This window comes from Diceros bicornis, chromosome 14, assembly GCF_020826845.1.
Source record: "Diceros bicornis minor isolate mBicDic1 chromosome 14, mDicBic1.mat.cur, whole genome shotgun sequence".
NCBI lineage: Eukaryota > Metazoa > Chordata > Mammalia > Perissodactyla > Rhinocerotidae > Diceros > Diceros bicornis.
The window spans coordinates 63,573,863-63,594,830 of record NC_080753.1 but is presented as its reverse complement, the minus strand read 5'-3'; the positions used below and the strand labels follow the sequence as shown (position 1 = coordinate 63,594,830).

At 39.9% G+C, this 20,968-nt stretch overlaps 1 protein-coding gene across 1 annotated transcript in view; it reads right to left on the bottom strand.

Annotated features, from left to right (window-relative positions):
• The window catches only part of MYLK4 (myosin light chain kinase family member 4), a 72,217-nt gene extending 55,792 nt beyond the window's left edge, over positions 1–16,425 (bottom strand). Inside the window, exons 1-2 of the mRNA XM_058554044.1 lie at positions 16,409–16,425; positions 14,800–15,064 (exon numbers count right to left, since the gene is read on the bottom strand). Of these exons, the coding sequence (XP_058410027.1) occupies positions 14,800–15,064; positions 16,409–16,425 (282 nt within the window). The remainder of the gene's footprint in view (positions 1–14,799; positions 15,065–16,408) is intronic.
• Between the last annotated feature and the right edge of the window lie 4,543 nt (positions 16,426–20,968).

Below are 20,968 nucleotides of genomic sequence, written 5' to 3'. Positions count from 1 at the left end.
GACTTCAGAGAAGGAGGTGGCAGTTTCCTTGTTCTTCAGAAGGGCAGACAGCACCCAGAGCGACGGGTACTCTCTTAGTGTGGACACTCGCGTCTGTGGGTAAAGGGAGAAAGCTGGGATATGTCAGGTCACACCGACCTCCCAAAATTGATTCTACCAGTTTAGAAATGATTAAAATTTCACTCAGGTACATCTTCTTAAATTCTTGGGAAAAATGTCCAACACCAATATTATTCCAAATATTCTGCTAGTGGAAGTTTGGCCCTACTCATTGCTTTATTTAAATTTTTGAAAGAAGTATATTAATAATTATCCTCGCTTCTAAGACTCAAAATATAAAATTGTACCTAAAATGTGTTGGTGAAAACTAGAACACAAACTGAAATGGACACGTAACACAGTTGCTATGAAATATACAAAGAAATACAGGGAATTATCCCCATGCGGAAGGAGCCCAGCTTGTTAGGAGCAGAGGCCCAACCCGTCAAATAATAATTACCAGAGAGGACCCCAATGCTATCCACACAAAAGGTAGAGGGTGTTTAAACAGTATACTTAAAGGATGATGAAGTCAGTGCAAACTGGGGAGGTCAGATTAGAGTCAACTCTGGTGGGATGTGAATCTGGCCTTGACAGACAGGAAGGATTTCAAAAGGCACAGAAGAGGAGAGAGAATAAGGAATGGTGTCGTGAAAAGCAAAGAAGTGAGAACAGAAATAAATTTTGGGGTCACTTCTCTGTGCCAGGCACCAAGCCACTTGCTAATTAGATTAGCTAATTCAAGCCTCCCAATTATCCGGCAAGGTTGGTATTATTACACCACTTTGATGAACCAAGGACGGAGACTGAGGTTAAATGACTAAGGTCACACAGCTGGTAAGGGGTCCCATGGGGATTTTGATCTGGGTCTATTTGATACTAAAGTCAATAATCGGTCCTCTCTAAACCAGCATTCCCCAAGGTACATCTTATGGCACCTGAGATGTAAATATGAATCAGGAAATAGAGAGTTCAATGGCCAAATAAATTTTGAAAGCTCTTAGGATAAATAATAATGGTAATAATGTTTCAATTATGAGATAGCATTTATTGAGTGCTTCCCGTGTGTCTGGTTAAAAATGGTTCTGTTGTTTTAGCAGGGGAACCTCTCAGAGCCTTTAACATTCTAAAGTGCATTTGAGAATTTCCAATATTATGTATTGGGGAATAATATCACAATCTCACATAAGATGATATTGATCACACAAACACATAATATTAAAATAGAGTAATTGGAAATAGATTGTTTGGCTTCAATTATAAGTCATTATCTTCTGGTGGACAAGCTTGAGAGGTAGACATTATGCCTGGGAGTTTCCATTCTTCCCTTTATCCCTGTATAATTTCATTAGAATATACAGCTTTGTAATAAACTGTGTATGGCCTTCTGAGCTTGCGACCAGGGACGGCTCTCAGGGAACAAGGACAGAGAGTGGTGAGGTGGAGAATGCAGCTTCCCACGTGGTATCCAACAGCTAGGAAAGTCGGCCTGGTTGTTCACCATTTTAAGTATCGAGAGACAACAGTTCTGGACAGGACACCAATGGAATCTCTCCTGCCTGTTTGTCATATCAGTGATAGTAATTTTTGTATTTTGAGAGTTGATCAATCTTTGTAGACTGTATCGGTGTCAGTCTTGAACTAGCTGTGCATTGCCCGGCTCCCATGGCATCTTGGGTAACATGTGTTCAATAAAATAAATAGTCTCTGCGTTCTCTCATGTTCTATTAAGCCCATGTTGCTAAATCTTTTCATGTATCAAATAATATGATCCCACCATTAAGCACTTGGTTAATCTCCTGATTTTCTCAGTCACGTTCCCATTATGATCCTGTGAAAAGTTGGGCGTCCTGAGAGAGAATTCATGCTGAACTGCATGGAGTGCCTTTCTCCCTCTTAAGAGTCTCTGGAGATAACTCATCTGATCTGTACACATCCTTAGATGACTGTGGAAGAAACACTAACCCGTTTGCCATCACCCCATTGGGAATGAAAAGGAGGGGTGTGAGAAACCTTTCAGGAAGCCACGTCCCAAATTTGGCGTCTGACAGGAAGCGACAGGGAAGGAAGGGTCAACAGCACAGGATGGTAAGGAGTCAAGGTCGCTAAGGTTTCCAACCCAGCTTCTGGGAAACGTGGAAGGAAATTCGAGGTGGAAAAACATTACAGGAGAGAAGTCCTTCAGGAAACTAGATGTGAGGGGCTCACAGCGGGAAAGAGATAAGGCCACAGAAAAGATGCCCAGCATTATGTAAAGGTTTAGCTGCCAGTAAGAGTAAAAGCTTATAGTTTTTTTTATGGAGCACTCTCTCTATGCCAAGCGCTGTGTTAACTGCTTTATACAACAATCCTGTGGTGTCTGTATTATTAACCCCAGTGAGGAAACAGGCTGAGAGAGGTTAAATAATATGTTCAGTGTCATAAAGTCAACAAGAGGCAGAAATGAAATTCAAGCTTGTGGTCTTACACTAAACTATATCACACAGTAAAAGTGTCTCACTTAGTAACATCCCATTATCAGGTAAAACATGTGCATACATAAACCTGCAAAAATACCAAGTAATAGTATAAAAAGCTAAGTAAGATAACCTTTGGATTATCCACCTTCCTGATCTAACTTTAGAGAAAAGTCAATTCCATTCAATAGTCAAGATTTAATTATGATTAATAAAGTCTGGAGAATATAAAAACTGTTGCACATTGTATAACAAAAAAATATATATTTTATGGCATGCTGATAGACAGCACTTTAGTTTATATTCTCCAGTCTTATTATATATTTGAGAGAATCATTAGTTCCAATGTACTCTTTCCTGGCTTCTCCCGTGTCCATGAACCAACGGCTGAGAATGGGTTGACTGCAGCCACAGGACGTTGGTTCCAACAATCAGAAGGGTTAGTCTGAAGTGGTCTGACTTCACGGCACTGCCGGCCGCAGTAACTTTTGCAACGTCTCCCCACTGGAGGTCACTGTTACATCACAGGACCAGAGAAGAGCCTCAATTTGCCAAGAAAAAGAAATTGGACCATTTTTATCTAACCAGTCTGGCTGTGTTTGCATAAAGAAATAGAACAAACACCAAAACAATCATAAAATATGAACTATATTTCAGATAATGTGAAGATAAAACAACTATCCTTAGAAAATTTATCAGAGATGATTTGTTTTCAAATACCTAATGTTTAATATTTTAAAAATAAATTGCAGTTAAATGTTCTACAACTAAACCTGATACTTGTTTCATGTGTTGGGCAAACTAATTCATTCAGAAAGAGAGATCATGCTATATAGTTGCATCACTCGGGGTGAGTGTCTGACCTTGCCAAGCCTCAGTTTACTTATTTATAAAACAGGTAATAATTACACCCAATACGTGGGGCCATTGGAAGGCTTAAGTGAGATGCTGCATGAAAAGTGCTTAGCACGGTGCCTGGAACACAACCAGCACAACATAAATGTTAGCAATCATTGTTATTATCTGTAGAGCCAGTCAGGGTAGTGTTCACAAGATTTCAATGAGTTCCTGTTTGTAAAGTGCTTAGAACAGGGTCTAGCACAAAGTGAGGGCCATTTACATGTTTGTTTAATAAGATAAGTAAATAAATAAATAGATCCAAGTGAAAAGCATAAATCCTAAATGAGTAAAATGCAAACACAGCCTTAAGAATGCAGAAACTTATCTATGTTATCATATCTACTCAACAAGCTCATTCTACAAGGTTGGGAAGAAATGAGACCTAACACTTGTCATTACCCATTTTTCAATTCCTGAATGGCTAGAGACTGCCAAGTAGTTTAAGGAGAGACTCTAATGTGGAACATCTCTCTATACACATGTTGAGCTGCAGACCAATAGGAATGAGCTATTTGGAACCTAAATACATATCCTGTGTCTACCCTTTAAACAAATGATCTTGTTTCATCAGATTCTGCCTCTTTTGAGACCATCAGTGACCATCAATACATTCAACAGCTTGCGTGTTTAGGTATCAAGTGTCTGCCCTCCAAACCAGAGTCGTATTCAGCAACAGTTATGCTGGGTCCCAGCAGGACCAACACTGTGTCCTCATGAAGTAGGAGCTCAGTAATTCTTTACTGAGTAAACGACTACAGAATCTAGGCACAAAGAGTTAAATGAATACTTAGACTTTGATATAGGCTGATTAAATACATTTATTCCTGCTTCATCAAGCACATTCTTAAGGAAAACTGGCTCTTTAAAATAACAAAACAAAAACTTGGAGTGTCTGGTGGTGAGAATGGCCATGATTACTAGAAAACTTTGGTGCCTACTTTTGTGCTGGGTGCTAACAGTTTTACCCACCATTGCCTTTTCATCATTAGCGCAAATGCCAATGCAGTGAAAAAGGCAAAAATACTAGAATTATTATGAAAATAGTTTTGACCTTGTGGACCTCTGAAAGAGTCTTAGGGTCTCCCAGGGGTTCCAGGGACCTCACTTTGAGAATTGCTGGTCCTGTGGATGATGTCCCAGTGAAAGACAGTACTGGACAGCATAGATTTATCATGTGATCCCCTTGTCTGTTCCAGCCTCTCCTTCCTTGGGCAATTTGGGAAAACCTCAGGGCTATGGGGACCTTCCTTAGGGTTTAGACTGGAGTGGGTGATGAGCATTTTCTGAGGCCACATCATGACGCTTTCTAAAGCCCTCTCCAGAGAGTGGAAGGGGTCTGAGTGATTCACAGGAGAGTGCCAAAGCCTTTGGCAGATCCTGGGAGACTTAGAAGCTCCAAATAAAATCTTCACCTCCCGCTGTTTCCTCCTCTCCTATTCCCCGGTGTCCGAGGGAGCTCAAAACCCCTTTCAGAATCTGGAACCATCCTGCAGACCAAATATATGCTAGACTCAAAGGTATCCAGGCTGGAAGTGGACCACTAGAAGTGACAGATGCTCTGGAATAGGCCCAGGATGATGGAGCAACACCTGCCAGAGGTTAATTATTATGCCCTATCAGAACTCTGCAGTTAAAAATCCCAGCGGCACACCTACATGCTGGCAGAGACATACAACTATCTACTGGGGCTTTGGGGGGAAAATAAATAAATAAATAAAATTATAAAAAAAAAAAATCCCAGGGGCACACCTACATGCTGGCAGAGCAAAAACTCAACTTAGCATTGTGTGGCTGGATGTGGGAAAATGCTATTATAAAACGTTTATGTTGTACAGAAGGTAGAGTCCATTCTCAAGGACACACAAAAAATACATTTATGAATTAAAATCTTATCTTTATAATTCATTTTTTACTTACCTCTTATCTTAATTTAATTCAGATAAGCCCTAAACCCTGTAAAAATTATAAGAACAAGAAAAGTTTACATCCTTGTTCACTGCTTACATTTGGAATGCAAATACTAGAAACTAAAGATCAACTAGACAAATCAGAGGTGGGACTCCCACACCCCTCATTTCTAGCCTGGTCACTGCCTCTTGTTAGAATTTCCTGACACCTGACTTGACACGTGACTACTGATAGGAACCTTAAACCTGCCTCTATCAAGCAACCACAGCCTTCTAACTGGGCTCCTTGCTGCTCAGATAACCAGCTTCCAGTGTGAGGCTTTTGGGGAATTGTTCTTAGAAGGGGAGCCTGAGGCACAGAGAAGTTAAGAAGCAGGATGCTCCTGCCTAGAAAGAGGTGATGCCAAGTCAAGAGGCCAAGGGGCCTGGCTGACGCTCATCTATCCTGCAAGGCGGGCCGGATGACCCAGAGCCTGCCGCGGTAGCTGCTGTGCTGCGTGCATGTGGGAGACAGCCAACGGGGAGCCTTGGCAGCCACTATGCAAAGTGCTGCTCACCTCCTTTGTGAAGACGGCTGGCTCTGACAAAACAAAACGTGCAAAGAGCAACATGGGAGATGTGTTTGGAAGACAATTCCGATTTTAGGAAAAGACAGTCCCTTGATGTAACAAAACTTGGGCAAGTGCATTTTACCTCTCTTGGACTTTGAGTTCCCCCTTCAGAAGGCTTTGAATGAGCTGACCTCCAAGGTCCCTGGAGGGCTATGCTTCTAAGGTCTCTAGTCTTTGAGTCACAGCCTACAGGCTAGAGCACAGACCTTTAGAGTTTCATTTGTTATGGAAATGCCACAGTAACCTGTGTTCATCAGAATCCCCCAGTGGATGAAGCCATGAGCCATGGGTTATACTGCAGGTCTGTGCTGGTATCCAAATGAGCACGTATCATTTTTACACAATCAATGGATGAGCAAATCAGATACATTTCCCTAATTAAAAGTTGTAAATGAGGTTGAAGTACTGCCTGGGACCCCCTTGGGAATTGGCATTCATCCACATGCAACTGAAAATGCCAGGGGGTTAGTCACCCCACAGGACAGCCCTTGACTACTGGGACGGCACCCAGAGGATCAGTGCCCCCCTCAGTCCTACGGGTGGACAGCTCTGAGGTCATCCTTCCTGGCAGTGGTCAGCTTGGCAATGCGACCTTGTTGGCTCTTGTCTCCTTCCCTATTTCACATTCCCCAGGCCTGGACTCCTATTCCCTGAAGTCAATTTCCAAAACAAACCATCCACACATGCGCTCTTGTCTCAGCTCTGCTTTCTGATGGAACCTCACAAGCAACAATACGGAGAACGTGATGGATCAGGCACATAAGAAGCACTAAACAAACTTGACTGCAATCTGTTTTCTATGTATCTGTTATCCAGAGGGAAGACTTGGGATCTCTCTTCTCTCCACTGCTGTCTGCTACCACCAGTTTCCCTGGTCTTCGTTATTGTCACTACATGGTGGGCAGAAAATGAGAAATATTGTTGAAAGTGTGAAATGGCACAGGGGTCACCTCATTGCTAGGGATTTGGGGTGATCTTAGGTTGTAAACTAACGAACCACTTTTAAAGTGTGTGTGCGTGTGTGTGTGTGTATCACTGCATATTTGAAAATCCAGGATAAGCACATCCAAACCATGATTTCACTCTATTATTGCTTTTGTTAACATTTTTTTTTTTTTTGGCTGAGGAAGATTCGCCCTGAGCTAACATCTGTTGCCAATCTTCCTCTTTTTGCTTGAGGAAGATTCGCGTTGAGCAAAATAGAGTCTTCCTCTATTTTGTATGTGGGTCGCTGCCAGAGCACGGCCTCTGACAAGTGGTGTAGGGTCATGCTCGGGAACTGAACCCAGGCCACTGAAGCAGAGTGTGCCAAAATTAACCTCTAGGCCATGGGGCTGGCCCCTAAAATTTTTTAAAGTGATTTTATATATGAAAATATTAATAGGAGTAAAAGTAGTATGTCAATATAGCAAAAATCATGAAGGTGGTAGGTGAAAAATTGAAGTTTGGGAAACACTAATAGATAAATATGTTTTTTACAAGCATAATGTTTTAGGTAAGTGGATGAGGGTACAGTTTGGTCAATTATATTTAGGAATTTTGTTATCAAGTATGTCAAGCATTTTCTTACTTAAGAACACCAACTTGATTTGCCATATTTATGGTTTTTACCATATTGCCTTAATTTTTAGAGAATGAAAGTAAGATATTTTTCTCATATTACACCAAATAATATAAAACTATGATAATGTTAATTTTCTGAGAACTTGAAATGACACAAACATAAATATGACTCGTCTGTGCATTTGGTCCAGGATACCCAGAACTTCACATGGGCAGGTATCTGTACACAGTGTATTGAAAAGCCTTTCAATTGTTTTATGTCCTGACTGGAGACAAAGCACATTAATATCACACATAGGATGCCTCTATAAAAGATAGTTCCTAAAACTGCCATGCTTATAGAAATTTCTAGGACAATAGGTTGCCCACATTTCTAAATAATCACTAGCAATGGGAAAAAGTAAAAGGATATGTTGTAAAATCAGATTTAAGAGACATTTTCTTTACAGTTAAAAAGTTGCACAAACTTTTTTAAATACCCGCCCACAGCACTCCTAATTAGCCCATATATCTTGTCGACCTTTTCATTGGGAAATACAATGAGGGCTGCATCCTCATAGTTTGGATAAATTGCTCATTCTTTTCCATATGGAAGATGAAGGCCCTCATAGTATTTCCCACAGGAGATACGTTAAACAGCCAAAATGATTAATGCTTGGGCAACAGTGACTAAGTCTGAAAATGTAGACCTAATTGTGATATTAGGTCAGACCTAAAGAGACTTATAATGTTTTATGATGTCTTACTTTAGAAAAATATACATCTGTTCCTGTCTCTCCATCTTTCTCCCATCTCTTTTACCTTGTCCTCAACTAAGATAGATCTGATGATAAACAATTCCCAGGTTTGGCAATTCCTCTGAAAGTGAACTTGATGGTCTCAGAAATACTGACTGCTTCAGTGTCCCATGGAAAGGCTCAGGGCCATTATAAAAGCCTGATTCCTAGGGTTCTCAGACCTCTAAACACCACCAAGATGCTGAGTTGGTGGTTTCTTGTTGAGTAAGACATAAATAAGGTGTTTTTGTACAATCATGCATCGCTTAACGACAGGGATGCGTTCTGAGAAATGTGTCGTTAGGTGATTTCGTTGTTGTGTGAACATCATAGTGTGTACTTACACAAACCTAGATGGTATAGCCTACTACACAACTAGGCTCTATGGTACTAATCTAATGGGACCACCGTCATATATGTGTTCTGTCATTGACCGAAATGTTATGCAGTGTGGGACTGTACAGGTATAGGGATTTATTGCCCAACTACCCTGGAGAAATTTTTTTTAACTGTAATCATGCATTCTCAATGGGAGTAATATAACCCCCAAGGGGTGAAAATTGGTTCTTTAGGAGGGGCAAAAAAAATCATACTCTTTTCATGTATAAAGCACAGGTGAACCTATAATACATAAACAAATACACAGTATATCTGTGGTACTAGGATTTCATGGGAGAGGTTCAAATAGGGGGAAAAAAGCCTGAAGTCTCGGGGAGGAGTAAATGATGATGAAAAGAAGTTGAGGAACACCGCTGTCAATCCACTTCTTATAGGAATGATGATTCAGACATTTTCTGTAGTATTTTCTAAACTGTCTTATATTGTTTTAAAAATAATTTATCCTATGCTAATTGATAAAGAATTAATTATGTGGAAAGAGCTGTTTTCCCAGACATGAATACCCTCTCTTGGGAAGTGCTAAAATCCTTAGAATCTAAATTGTTTCTCTTCTTTCAGAATTCTACTATTTTCCTGACTGAATTCCATTCCTGGAATGGCTACAGTATCATGTGAAAGGCATTTTCTGGCAACAGTTCAAAGGGAAAGCAGGGAAGGCTGTGCTAGGCAGCTCTCTCAGAGGAGGTGATCGCTCTTCAGGTACTGGTTTTGCCATAGACTTCTTAATAAGAGGAAAGGAAATTGTGTTTTTGTGTTATTTTATTTTCATAATTAAGTCACATAAGAAGTAGGAGGATGAAGAGCTAGCTGTTAACACTATTTTTAGCTCTCACAAACAAAAATAGATCGCCAACTTTAATATGCATCAAGAATGGTTGCTTCAAGGTTCCCCAAAAGTTGGTGCAAGTGTTTGAAATGTTGAAATGTGCCACATGCCATTATTATCATCACAACCCCTCCTGAGACAGTGGTCTTGGGCAAGGATTAAGAAGGGGCATACATTCCATCTCCTTTGACAAGCACCGCTCCCTGGTTGGAAACACTCAAATAGAACAGTAAATGAATCTGTCTTAGTTAAAAATGATGTTACTACCTGTGTGTCCTCAAGAGCAGGAGCCTGTCTGTGACCTCCCCGTGTCATCACGGACCGGAACACACGCCAGAGCAAGGAAGACGAGATAAAGCACACACTACCTACAATCCAGATGTCTTTTCTTCTAAGTGATAAGTCCATTCTCTGGAAGCAGCTACAGAAGTCACTTGGCTTATATGATCCTTCCCTCCCCTGATCTAGCACAAGCCTGTTTCCAAACATGTGCTTGTTACATGCTCTGTTCTGAGGAGCAGGTGTTGCTGAATTGCAGAGGGTTCTTGCAGAGTCCTGCAACAGATATTTCCAGTTATACGACTAACAGATAATCTGCCTCTTTAAAAGGAAAAATATGATGGCCTGTGTGACAGATCTGAAACAGGTGCAGGGGCAGAGAGAGACCTGCTGGCTGCAATTGACACCAACACAAATGCACTTGTCCCCAGTTCAAGGACGATTAGCACCACAGAAACTGGCATCTGCCTTTATGGCTGGGCCACCGCCAGGGAGCTTTCTCCTGCCTTCACGGGTGAGGAGCAAAGAGATGGGGGTGGAGAAACACAACTTTAAAAATCACAAAACCTCCACCCACAGCTATGTTATGAGATCTAAGTTATAGTCATTATGAATACCACTGATGGTACAATTTCATAGCGATTAGTCAGGAAATGCCACCTGCTATGAAATGCACCAACTGCAATCAAAATAGGGAGATCCATGCTTTGCTCCAACCCACTCTATCCTATGCACATCCTGTTAAATAGTTTGTTTTGTTGGGTCTCTGGAGCATTCATACCAGGCATTTAAACATTCCAGGGGCTGTGAGGTCCCACCTCCAATAGGACCATCCTTATTTTCTGCCCCTACAACTTCACCTTACCCCTGTGGTTGGGACCATGCCTTCTGGATGGAGGTTGGGTAACTAGGGGTGTACAGGAAGTGGAGGAAAACCAAAGGACGAGGAGGTGAGAGCAGATAACCTTGGGCATAGAAAGCAGGGATATGTATAGTAAATGGGGGAAGGCAGGGGAAGGCAGAAAGAGCCGAATGGGAGACTGGAACTCTTGTCTGAGAACATTATCTGGCTCTTCAGTCTTTCGTTAAGCAAATAGAATGTGTGTGTGTGTGTGTGTGTGTGTGTGTGTTAAATAGTAAATTAGATCTGAGGGAAATGCAGGGGTATCTATACAGGTAGTAGAGAACTAACAAAAGAAGAAAACCTGGATTTGATTGCATAAAAGTAATACTAATTCTAGTTATGAGAGTCATCTGCCATTTATGAGTTAATAGTATATACACAGTAGCTATTAAACTCATCACTCAAATGTGGTAGATTAATGTTTTTTAAGTTTTACTTGATTTCAACACCATATTATGTAGGTTTAGATCTAGTGTTTTATGGCGTATCTGCTGAAAGCTTTTAAAATTCTGCACTACTTATGTGATTTAGCACACCCATCAGAATGTAATAGAATGAGGGGCCGGCCCCGTGGCTTAGCGGTTTAGTGCGCGCCCTCCGCTACTGGCGGCCCGGCTTCGGATCCCGGGCGCGCACCGCCGCAGCGCTTCTCCAGCCATGCTGAGGCCTCGTCCCACATACAGCAACTAGAAGGGTGTGCAACTACGACATACAACTATCTACTGGGGCTTTGGGGAAAAAAAGGAGGAGGATCAGCAATAGACGTTAGCTCAGAGCCGGTCTTCCTCAGCAAAAAGAGGAGGATTAGCACGGATGTTAGCTCAGGGCTGATCTTCCTCACAAAAAAAAAAAAAAAAAAAGAATGTAATAGAATGACAAGTCATTAGAAAACAGAATAAAAGGGAAAGCAGAAAAATAAAATGAACAAAACATAGTAGAAAAGTAGAATATGTGGGAGCCAGCCCTGTGGCTTAATGGTTAAGTGCGCGTGCTCCACTACTGGGGGCCTGGGTTCGGATACCAGGCGTGCACCAACAAACCGCTTGTCTGGCCATGCTGAGGCAGCGTCCCACATAATAGAAGGATGTGCAACTATAACATACAACTATCTACTGGGGCTTTGGGGAGAAAAAGGGAAAAAAAGGAGGAGGATTGGCAACAGATGTTAGCTCAGGGCCAGTCTTCCTCAGCAAAAAGAGGAGGATTGGCATGGATGTTAGCAGGGCTGATCTTCTTCACACACACACACAAAAAAAGTAGAATATGTGGAATTTAATAAATTCAACAAAAAATAAAGTAGAGAAAAAGAAAGAAGATAGTTAAAAATAAATCCAGTGGGGGAAAAATAGGTGAAATAAAAAAATTCTGGTTAAGAGCAGGAAAAGAATCCGAGTTTTACCAAATTATATTAACAAATATAAGTTGTTAAATGGATAGATAATTTTTCCCAATTGAGACTGGAGAGTAAAGACTCTTCTAGAGATAAATTGCACTTCAAGCCTTCAAAACAAAGCTTGCACGTCACTCGAGTGTCTGAAATTCAGAGTAAATTCTTTTCAGTGCACCACAGTGAAGGTTTCTACAATGATTAGCAGTACTAATCTTCTCAAAGAGAGACAAGATAAAAGAGAAAGAAGAATAAGTGGAGAAAATTATGGCAAGCATTTTTTTTTATAGTGCTGGAGAGAAAAGAATGATGTCATAAAGACTTACTGTGGCCCCAGCAGAAGATGGAGACATGTCAATCTAGCACTGTCTATGTACCTGAAGACATCTGAGCTGCTGGAATGCCCTTCTCCACCACCCGCTGCCAAGGCCTGCTGGCTACGTTGGCACCCACTGACTGGGCAAGCAAGGCCTCCATTGCAGTGGCCTTGGCAGCCACAGAAAGGAGAAGAGCTCTGGGCCTCTGATTCATGTGCCCATCCGTTCTCCACAAGGCGAGAGAGAGGCAGGGAAATTTATCGCTGACATCTTTGGGCCCTCCGCCATTTACAAAGAAGAAACTGAATGGGCATATGGGGCTACTAGTCATTCCCTCTCACCTTCCATGCATCATGGGCTGCAGGAAGGCCCAGGTTACACAAGGGATATTGGACTAATTGCAAAGGATGTTCTTTTGGAGTTTCTGAGGAACAACATTCTCAGTCTTTTCCTCAAAAATATCCTAAAATATTTAACTTCCAAATCATTTGATTTCTAATATTCTGGAGCAGTTTATCACAAAAATAATTCCTCCTAAAAATGTTTATGTTCCAGCTTAGCACCATTTCACTCTCTAAAGATATTGCCTACTTATAAAAATTGTATCACAGAACCTGGAGAAAAACAGTACTGGAAAAATCAAATTCATATAAACTGTTATAGATAGTTGGTTATGTCAAAGTTTTCCAAGAAGAATATTCTGTCTTCTCTGTCCTACAGAAATTAATGAGCAGAAAAGGAAATTCTTCTGTTTATTTGTTTCTATTATAAACAGCCCTAATGAGGAAGCCCTTCACATCTGACTTAAATTTTGCCTGTGGAAATTTCTTCCTGGTATATACTGAACAAGATGTTAACTCATAGGGAAAGGGAAGGGCTCAAAACACCTAAGTTTCAACCTAACACATTTCTTCTCTCCAGTACATTTTATCGTTCCATAGTCACTTACAACAGAGGGACTCCTCTGCCCTTTCTAACAGCTCTGTTTCACTGTCTGTTGCATCGTTAGAAATGCCCTTCCAATCTGAATAGTGTTTTTCAGAACAGTAGCTAGACAGAGAGATGTTTCCCAAACCTGCCTGATAAGAATCACTTGCTCTGATTATTAAAAATAAAGATTCCCAGCCCTCAACCAGGATGCAGAATTCAGTTAAATACATCTGTTCATTCCACAAACATTTTTGGTGCCTGTCGTGTGCTGGTTACCAGGGAAGCAACTGAGAATGCAAGGACGAGTGACACAAGGTCCCAACCTTGAGGAGTGCTGTCTAGAGAAAGGAGACAGACACATTCAAAACAATTGCATGTGCTAGAATAAAGGCATGAGTGAAATGCCGTGAGGCCCACGCTGGGTCAGGACCCACACTTCTATGGGTCGACGAGTGGGAATGGACTAAACCAGGGAAGGGGAGGGGGCTGCTGCTGTTGCAAACACTTACTGAATGCTTACTATGGTGACAGACAGATACTGTGCTAAGTGCTTTATATCCATTATCACACTATTCATTATTCCGCTGAGGCAGCCCCTTGGTTGAGTTTAATAACTTGCCAAAGATCAAGCACAGAATCAGGCTCAGGGCCCTCACTCTGCACAAATGACAACAAGCCATCAGGCAAGGCTTGCTTGTCCCTGTCTCTGTCACTGTCAACAGCTCTGCCACCTACACTGTGAGACGCTCAAGGCCTTGAGGAAATTAGAAACTTCTTCTGCAGAGCAATTGTGCCCCTCACAGTGCTTCTATGAATTTCATGCCCAAATCCATTCTTTTAAATGATCCTTCTTAAGACATGTGTGTTTCTGTGAGTTCACTTTTATAGCTTCTAAGCCACTAACCGCAGTGTGGAGTAGCCTGCAGGGACAGATGCATATTCAAAGGCCTCCTAATTACCTACCAAACTCAATCGTATAATTTACAACACATAATCCTCAGTGAAACAAAATGGAAGTTTGTCTATTCATAAACATTCCTTAATTCTACACACAAGTAACAAAATAGAATTTGAAAAGGGTCTGATAATGGCTACATTTATTTATTTTATTTTTTATTTTTTTAGTGCTTTATTTTTTATTTTTTTATGAGGAAGATCAGCCCTGAGCTAACATCTGTGATAATCCTCCTCTTTTTTGCTGAGGAAGACGGGCTCTGAGCTAACATCTATTGCCAATCCTCCTCCTTTTCTTCCCCCCAAAGCCCCAGTAGATAGTTGTGTGTCATAGTTGCACATCCTTCTAGTTGCTGTATGCGGGACGCGGCCTCAGCATGGCCGGAGAAGTGGTGCGTCGGTGCACGTTCGGGTTCCGAACCCGGCCTCCAGTAGCAGAGCATGGGCACTTAACCGCTAAGCCACAGGCCGGCCCTACATTTATTGATTTATGTAAGAAAAGATAAGGTAGAACCAATACTTTTTAAGACACTAAATTAGCACATAATTACCTCATTCTTTCCAGATCTTGAATCTTGTTCACTAGAACTTTCTTCCAGAAAACATTTCTCAACCTTTTTCATGCACTGAAAAAAGGCCATTTTCTCCAGCTGGTTACTGTTGTAACACGTGTCTGCTTCCTCCAGCCTCTTCACTTTTAACATCTTGGTGGTGAGTCCGATTAAGTTACTGTCTGGAGTGTGATTTTCATCTCCCTTTGCCTCCGATTTATAAATGAGGACACAGCTGTGACTTCTGAGTGTGCCTTCCTCTTCACTGTAAAGAATGGAAACAAAGTTCTCATCATATACTCACACATTTGATTTTTTTGAGAAAACGACCAGGGAGAATTTTGAAGTCTCTTTTACTTAAACTGGAGAGAGGATCCAAAATTAGGAAGAGAAATACTAATATTAATATCAAATTTCAAACTCTGGAACTTGGAAAGGAAAAAGATTTTGTTTCACTTTTTCCTGCAAAAGCAAACAGTAAGAAGCAATCTTAAGTTTCCCTTATTGCATAAGGTGAGATTTCTATCAAGCAGCCTGTTTAAATAGAGAGCATAAAGTTTCTTTGGGTTGAGTTGGGATTGCAGGTTTTGCTCCTCCCATCCCCAAGCGAAAGGCTTCCCACGTAAGGGGTCTCTCAGGCTTCCCCGGGGGGATTCTGCCCCCTCTGGGGAGTGGTCTCCACCAAATGAGCCATTTCCAGACCCCTTCTCTGCCGACACCTTAAAATGTTTGGTGTTTATTTTAAAAAAAGAAATTTGTTTCCTTACAGCCCTATCACATAGATAAGATAACCAGATACCTTTCTCTGCATCTTCATAAATGGCTAGGTACCGAGGGGTTCAAATCCTGTGCTTTCCTTGAAATACTTTCCTTACAAACTAAGTAATAAATGTAATACTGCTCTGATAATAGAGATCGACAGGAACGCATGGATCTACATGGCACTTGACTATATGGGAGTGGGAGGGGGAGAGAGAGACTGAGTTGAGTTTGTGGCAGGTTCCCACAGCTGACTTCTGTGGCCTCCTGCTGGAGATTTTCTGAAAATTGCTTCTTCTAACTTGTTCTAAATTTAAAATTACCTGAAATTATCTCCACAAAACTTTGTCTTTCATTTCCTCAACTCATAGCAAAATGATACTTTGAGTTCCAAATTATTTAAAATCCAATGCTCTGCAAAATTCTGCTTAGCCACATAAAGACCTTACATTCAAACACACTAAAATGTAAATAATATCAACCAGAGTTCTATGAGATACATTATAGACCATTATTAGCATTCTTTCAAATTGCCCTGAAAAAAATCATTATTAAAATAAGGAGACAGATGCATGGCTATTTCTAAGGCTAACTATGACTAAAATATAATATGTAATTGCAGATGCTACTCAAGTTGGATCAGGAAGCCACATGAAAATTAACATATTAAAACAAAAGCTTAGGTCCAAGATATAATAATTTTTCAAAGAAAATTTAAATTTTAACATTTAAATATTAAATGTTAAACTCTACCTGGAGTTTGGTACAGCTTGTTATTTAAGGTAACATAGAGAGAGAAACAAGGAGATTTGAAAGGTTATAATAAATTTTTAAAAAATAGAGTAATTACCATTTATAGGAGGACATCCTAGGGTTTGGACCACTCCAAGTGTAGAGGCTAAGTCCCGGCACATAAAGGGAAGTTTCCCAGAGTTCAAATGACCACACAATTCTCTGGGAAAAGTCTTTGCTCTCAGTCAGTATAAATCCTGTGGAAAGACAAGTGTCCACTATGAAAGGAAGTATCCTCTCTCTCAAATGCCACTTTGTGCCCCTGTTTAAACTAATAAGGTCCTTGATCTCATGTTGCTCAGCTGTTGCCTTCTTAGTCAGATGGAGAAGAACATTAATTTTAGACACCAGGCTTTTCAAGGCCAATGGCTCCATTTCAGAGGTCAGGTAAGGAGAGGATGAACTGGGAACAGTGGATGAAATATCACCTTCGCCCCTTTTCTCTCATCAGTGTGGCAATACTCACAGAATTACAAAGCTGCATTTGTCTTTGGCAATCGTATGCCCAGCAACCATGCCCCGTTCGGACACGTGATCATTGAAGTGCTCGTGCCCAGCAGGAGGACTCTGACTGTGAGAACCCCATAGCCACCTTTTTGCCTGCCTTACACTTTGAACATGTCCAACTAGAACATGAGAGATCATCTGAGAGCACTTAGCAAGTTTTAACTTTCTCAATCCTTAAAATTACTTGCAGTATCTCCAACTGTTTATAGCTCTAGGGAAAGGTCGCAGGCACAGGCATCCAGGGAGTTACAAAGGACAAGAATGAATTTTCACGAACTCTCTTTACAAGCAACACTGTGACTTTCCCACTCGCTTTTCCTCACAGGCCAAGAAAAGAGAATCCAGTACAAACAATTCACCTGCCTGATTCTAACAGTATGTATCCCTAGATTTATTTAAGTGGCATAAAACTTTGACTGTTTAAAAAATAGAACTAGTAACATAGATAATCTTACAATTCTTCAACACCCGGACAATTTTCACCTCTTTGGAGCCTTGCTGATCCCTCCACTCCCCACCCCAACAACACCGTCTAATGTTCTCTTGCTTCGCCCAACCAAATAAAAAGTTCTTATTTTTAATTCAGATCAATGTATTGAATATAAAATAAAAATACGTTTCCATTTTGAGTAGCATATAAAGAATTATAGCAAATTCTTTAGAAAGGAGAACTCTGGCTATTTTTCTAGGATTAGAACACTTTGGTCTTCAGGAAGCATAACTAAACAAAATTATGTATTTGTTAAAGATAAATTGTTTAACAAAATTGTTATAAAAATACTGAACTGATTTGAGGTTACCAACTTTTCTTAGAGTAATTAAATTGTGAAACAGTGCTAATAAAGTGACAAATCTGCCCGCCAAAAGGAAACTATGTGTATGGCCTTCTGCTGATTTGACTGTACCCTCCTCCCACATCATACAAACAGCAGAATCAGAGTTTCCATCCCCTCAGCTCCAGCAAACCAAACACAGGCTCCAGTAAGCCAGAAGCCAGCAGAATCCTTTCCTTTGCTTTATTTTCCTAATAAATTTTTTATTTTAAAATAGTTTTAGAACAACAGAAAAAGTGAAAAGACAGCACAGAGATTTACCTTATGCCCCACACCGAATTTCTGTTACTTTTAACATCTTACATTGGTCTGGTCCACTTGTCACAATTAATGAACCCATGTTGGTAAATTATTATTAACCAAACTCTATACTTTATTCAGATTTTATAAGTTTTTCCCTGATGTCCCTTTTACGTTTCAGAATCCCATCCAGGATTTCATATTCCATTTAAAGCCACTAGGATTTGTGATGGATTGGATATGGGGTGTGAAAGAAAGATGGTAGACAAGGATGACTTTCCAAATTTTTTCCTGAGCACTTGAAGGAGAGAGTTGACATTAACTGAGATGTAGAAGGCCATGGGAGGAACACCTTTGAGGGGAAAAGTCAGGGGCTTTTTGACGGGTGCATTGGACATACAAATTGAGTACATTGTGAGGTAGAAATCTGGACTTCAGAGGAGTGGTCCAGGTTGGACATATAAATTTGGAAGTCATCGCATATAGATAGTTCCATGCACAACATGTACTCAATAAATATTTGTTGATTAATTACTAGAGAGAAAGTTTTTAACTGTGTCTATTTGTCCTAAAAAAGTCAGTTAAAAGAATCCATGCTACTTGTCTTCTAAAATTAGACGACAGTAGTCTAGTTTTGCTATGTCACACTATTTCCAGCTTCTGATGGCACAGAGAACAAGCAGCCTGGTACAATACTTGACCACCAAAAAAAACCAGGTAATACATGCACATCCTTTATGGTCTATCCACCTAGCCTCAGCACCCTAAGTCCATACCCATAAAATAATTGGAATGCCTTATAAATGCTCTTATGCTTGGAAAAGTTCACAGTGTGACTATGAGTAGGCCCAGTGGTACTTTTCCTGGATTTCCCTGGTAGTTTGGAATTATAAATCTTTAAAAAAAAAATACTAACCTCAGGAAAACAGCATTCCACAAAGCCAAGGAAACTGTGATTCTTTTCAAGGGATATTTCCATTGACTAGCAAGAGACTGTACAGTCAAGGGAGCCACACAAAGCATGCATTGCCAATGACTCTGTGTATTGGTTGGCATTTAAACAAGGCTGGATAATGCTAATAGTTTCTATTTGTACACAGCATTTTGAATGTTTCCAGAACAGCAAGGCCTCTTGAACATTGACACACAAAAGTGGAGCAATCTTCACAAATACCAAAATGCAAATGAAAGACATCCCTGTTATCCACATAACTATTGAATTTTCTTTCCTTCAGAAAGCACCACTGAGTATGATCCATAAAAGCAAAAGTTGATAAATTGTACTTCATCAAAGTTCAAAATTTGCTTTCAAAAGACACCACAGGAAAAAGAAAATGCAAGCTACAGACTTGGAGAAGATACTGTGAAATCACATATTTGATAAAGGACTTTTATCCTGAATGTACAACAGACTCTTACAACTCAACAGGACAATGACAACGCTATTTTAAAAAATGGACAAAAGATTTAAATATATATCCTGTCAAAGAAGATACACAAATGAAAATTAGTCATTAGGGAGATGCAAATTAAAATCACAATGAAATAGCACTTCACATCCACTAGAAGAGCTATAATAAAAAAGACAGACTAAAGCAGATGCTGGTGAGGATGTGGAGTAACTGGAACTCTCATCGTACATGTTGCTGGGAATGTAAAATGTTGCAGGTGTTTTGGAAAACAGTTTGGCAGTTTCTTAAAAACCTACTTCCCATATACCCTAGCAATTCTTCTCCTAGGTATCTACCCAAGAGAAATGAAAACACATAAACACACAAAGCCTTGCACACGAATGTTCATAGCAGCGTTATTCACAATAGCCAAAAATTGGAAACAACCCAAATGTCCATCAACTGGTTTGGTGAATAGAAAAAGATAATGTGATATAGCCACTCAAATGGAATACTACTCAACAATAGAAAGGAGTGAAGCACTGATCCCTGCCACAACTTGGATAAACAAAAATGTTGTGCTAAGTGAAAAAAACCAAAAACAAAGATCACACACTGTATGGTTCCATTTATATGAAATGTCTAGAAAAGGCAAATCTATTGACATAGAACATAGATTAGTGGCTACCTGGAGAGTAGGAACAGGAATTAACTGTAAACAAAATCTTATTGGGGTGATGGAAATGTTCAAAAACTGTACTGTGGTGATGACTACAACTCATTAAGTTTTCAAAAACATTGGTAAATTGCACACTTAAGGTGGGTGAATTTTATAATATGTAAATAATACTTCAATAAAGTAATTAAGAAAAAAGAAACCCAATAATATGATTAATAAAAAGAAAACTTGTTAGAAGAATAAAGAAAAAAAAAAGCACGGCTGAAGGGTTTCTGGCCTCCTGTTTCAAGTGACCAAGGGTGGGATCCAAGGAGATATAAACCGTACCCCACACTGGTCGGGTCACCTGAGGCCAAAGAAAAGGAAGAGGAAATGGCGAGTGGGAGAGTCTAGACTCTCACTCTTTCCTTCTCCTAGTATGAATACCACATGATGTATAATTTTGTAATTAATAGAAAAGTTAATGCTAATTTAAAAGTAATTTCTCTCTCTCATTTTCTACTCGGAGATAGGATACTTCAAGCAAGGTTAATGATGTTACAGAATATCCACATTGTTTACAACCGAGGTTGATATTACTTTTGTAAAACTTCCAAGTGACAGTGAGTAAGTCGCTAAATTTTGTGTAATAAAAAGTGAAAACAACATAGGAGGGTTTAAAAACTAGATAAAAATATAGATGGGGACATTTAAAAATGAATCTCCTTCAGAAAAATTAAATAATGTTTTATTTCATTACCTAATAATGGTTGCACAATTTGTTCATCTAATTGTATCCATTTTTACTTTCTTGTAAAATATAAATACATGTCACTGAGTTAATACACTGTTTAGAAAACACCAACTGTGATTTTCAATAGGAACAAAGTACATTGTTCAAACACTACTCATAAATTCATAAATAAATTTCCAAAGCTCATACGACTTTCATATGACTTTCAAATATTTTTCCTTTCCTCTGACTTATT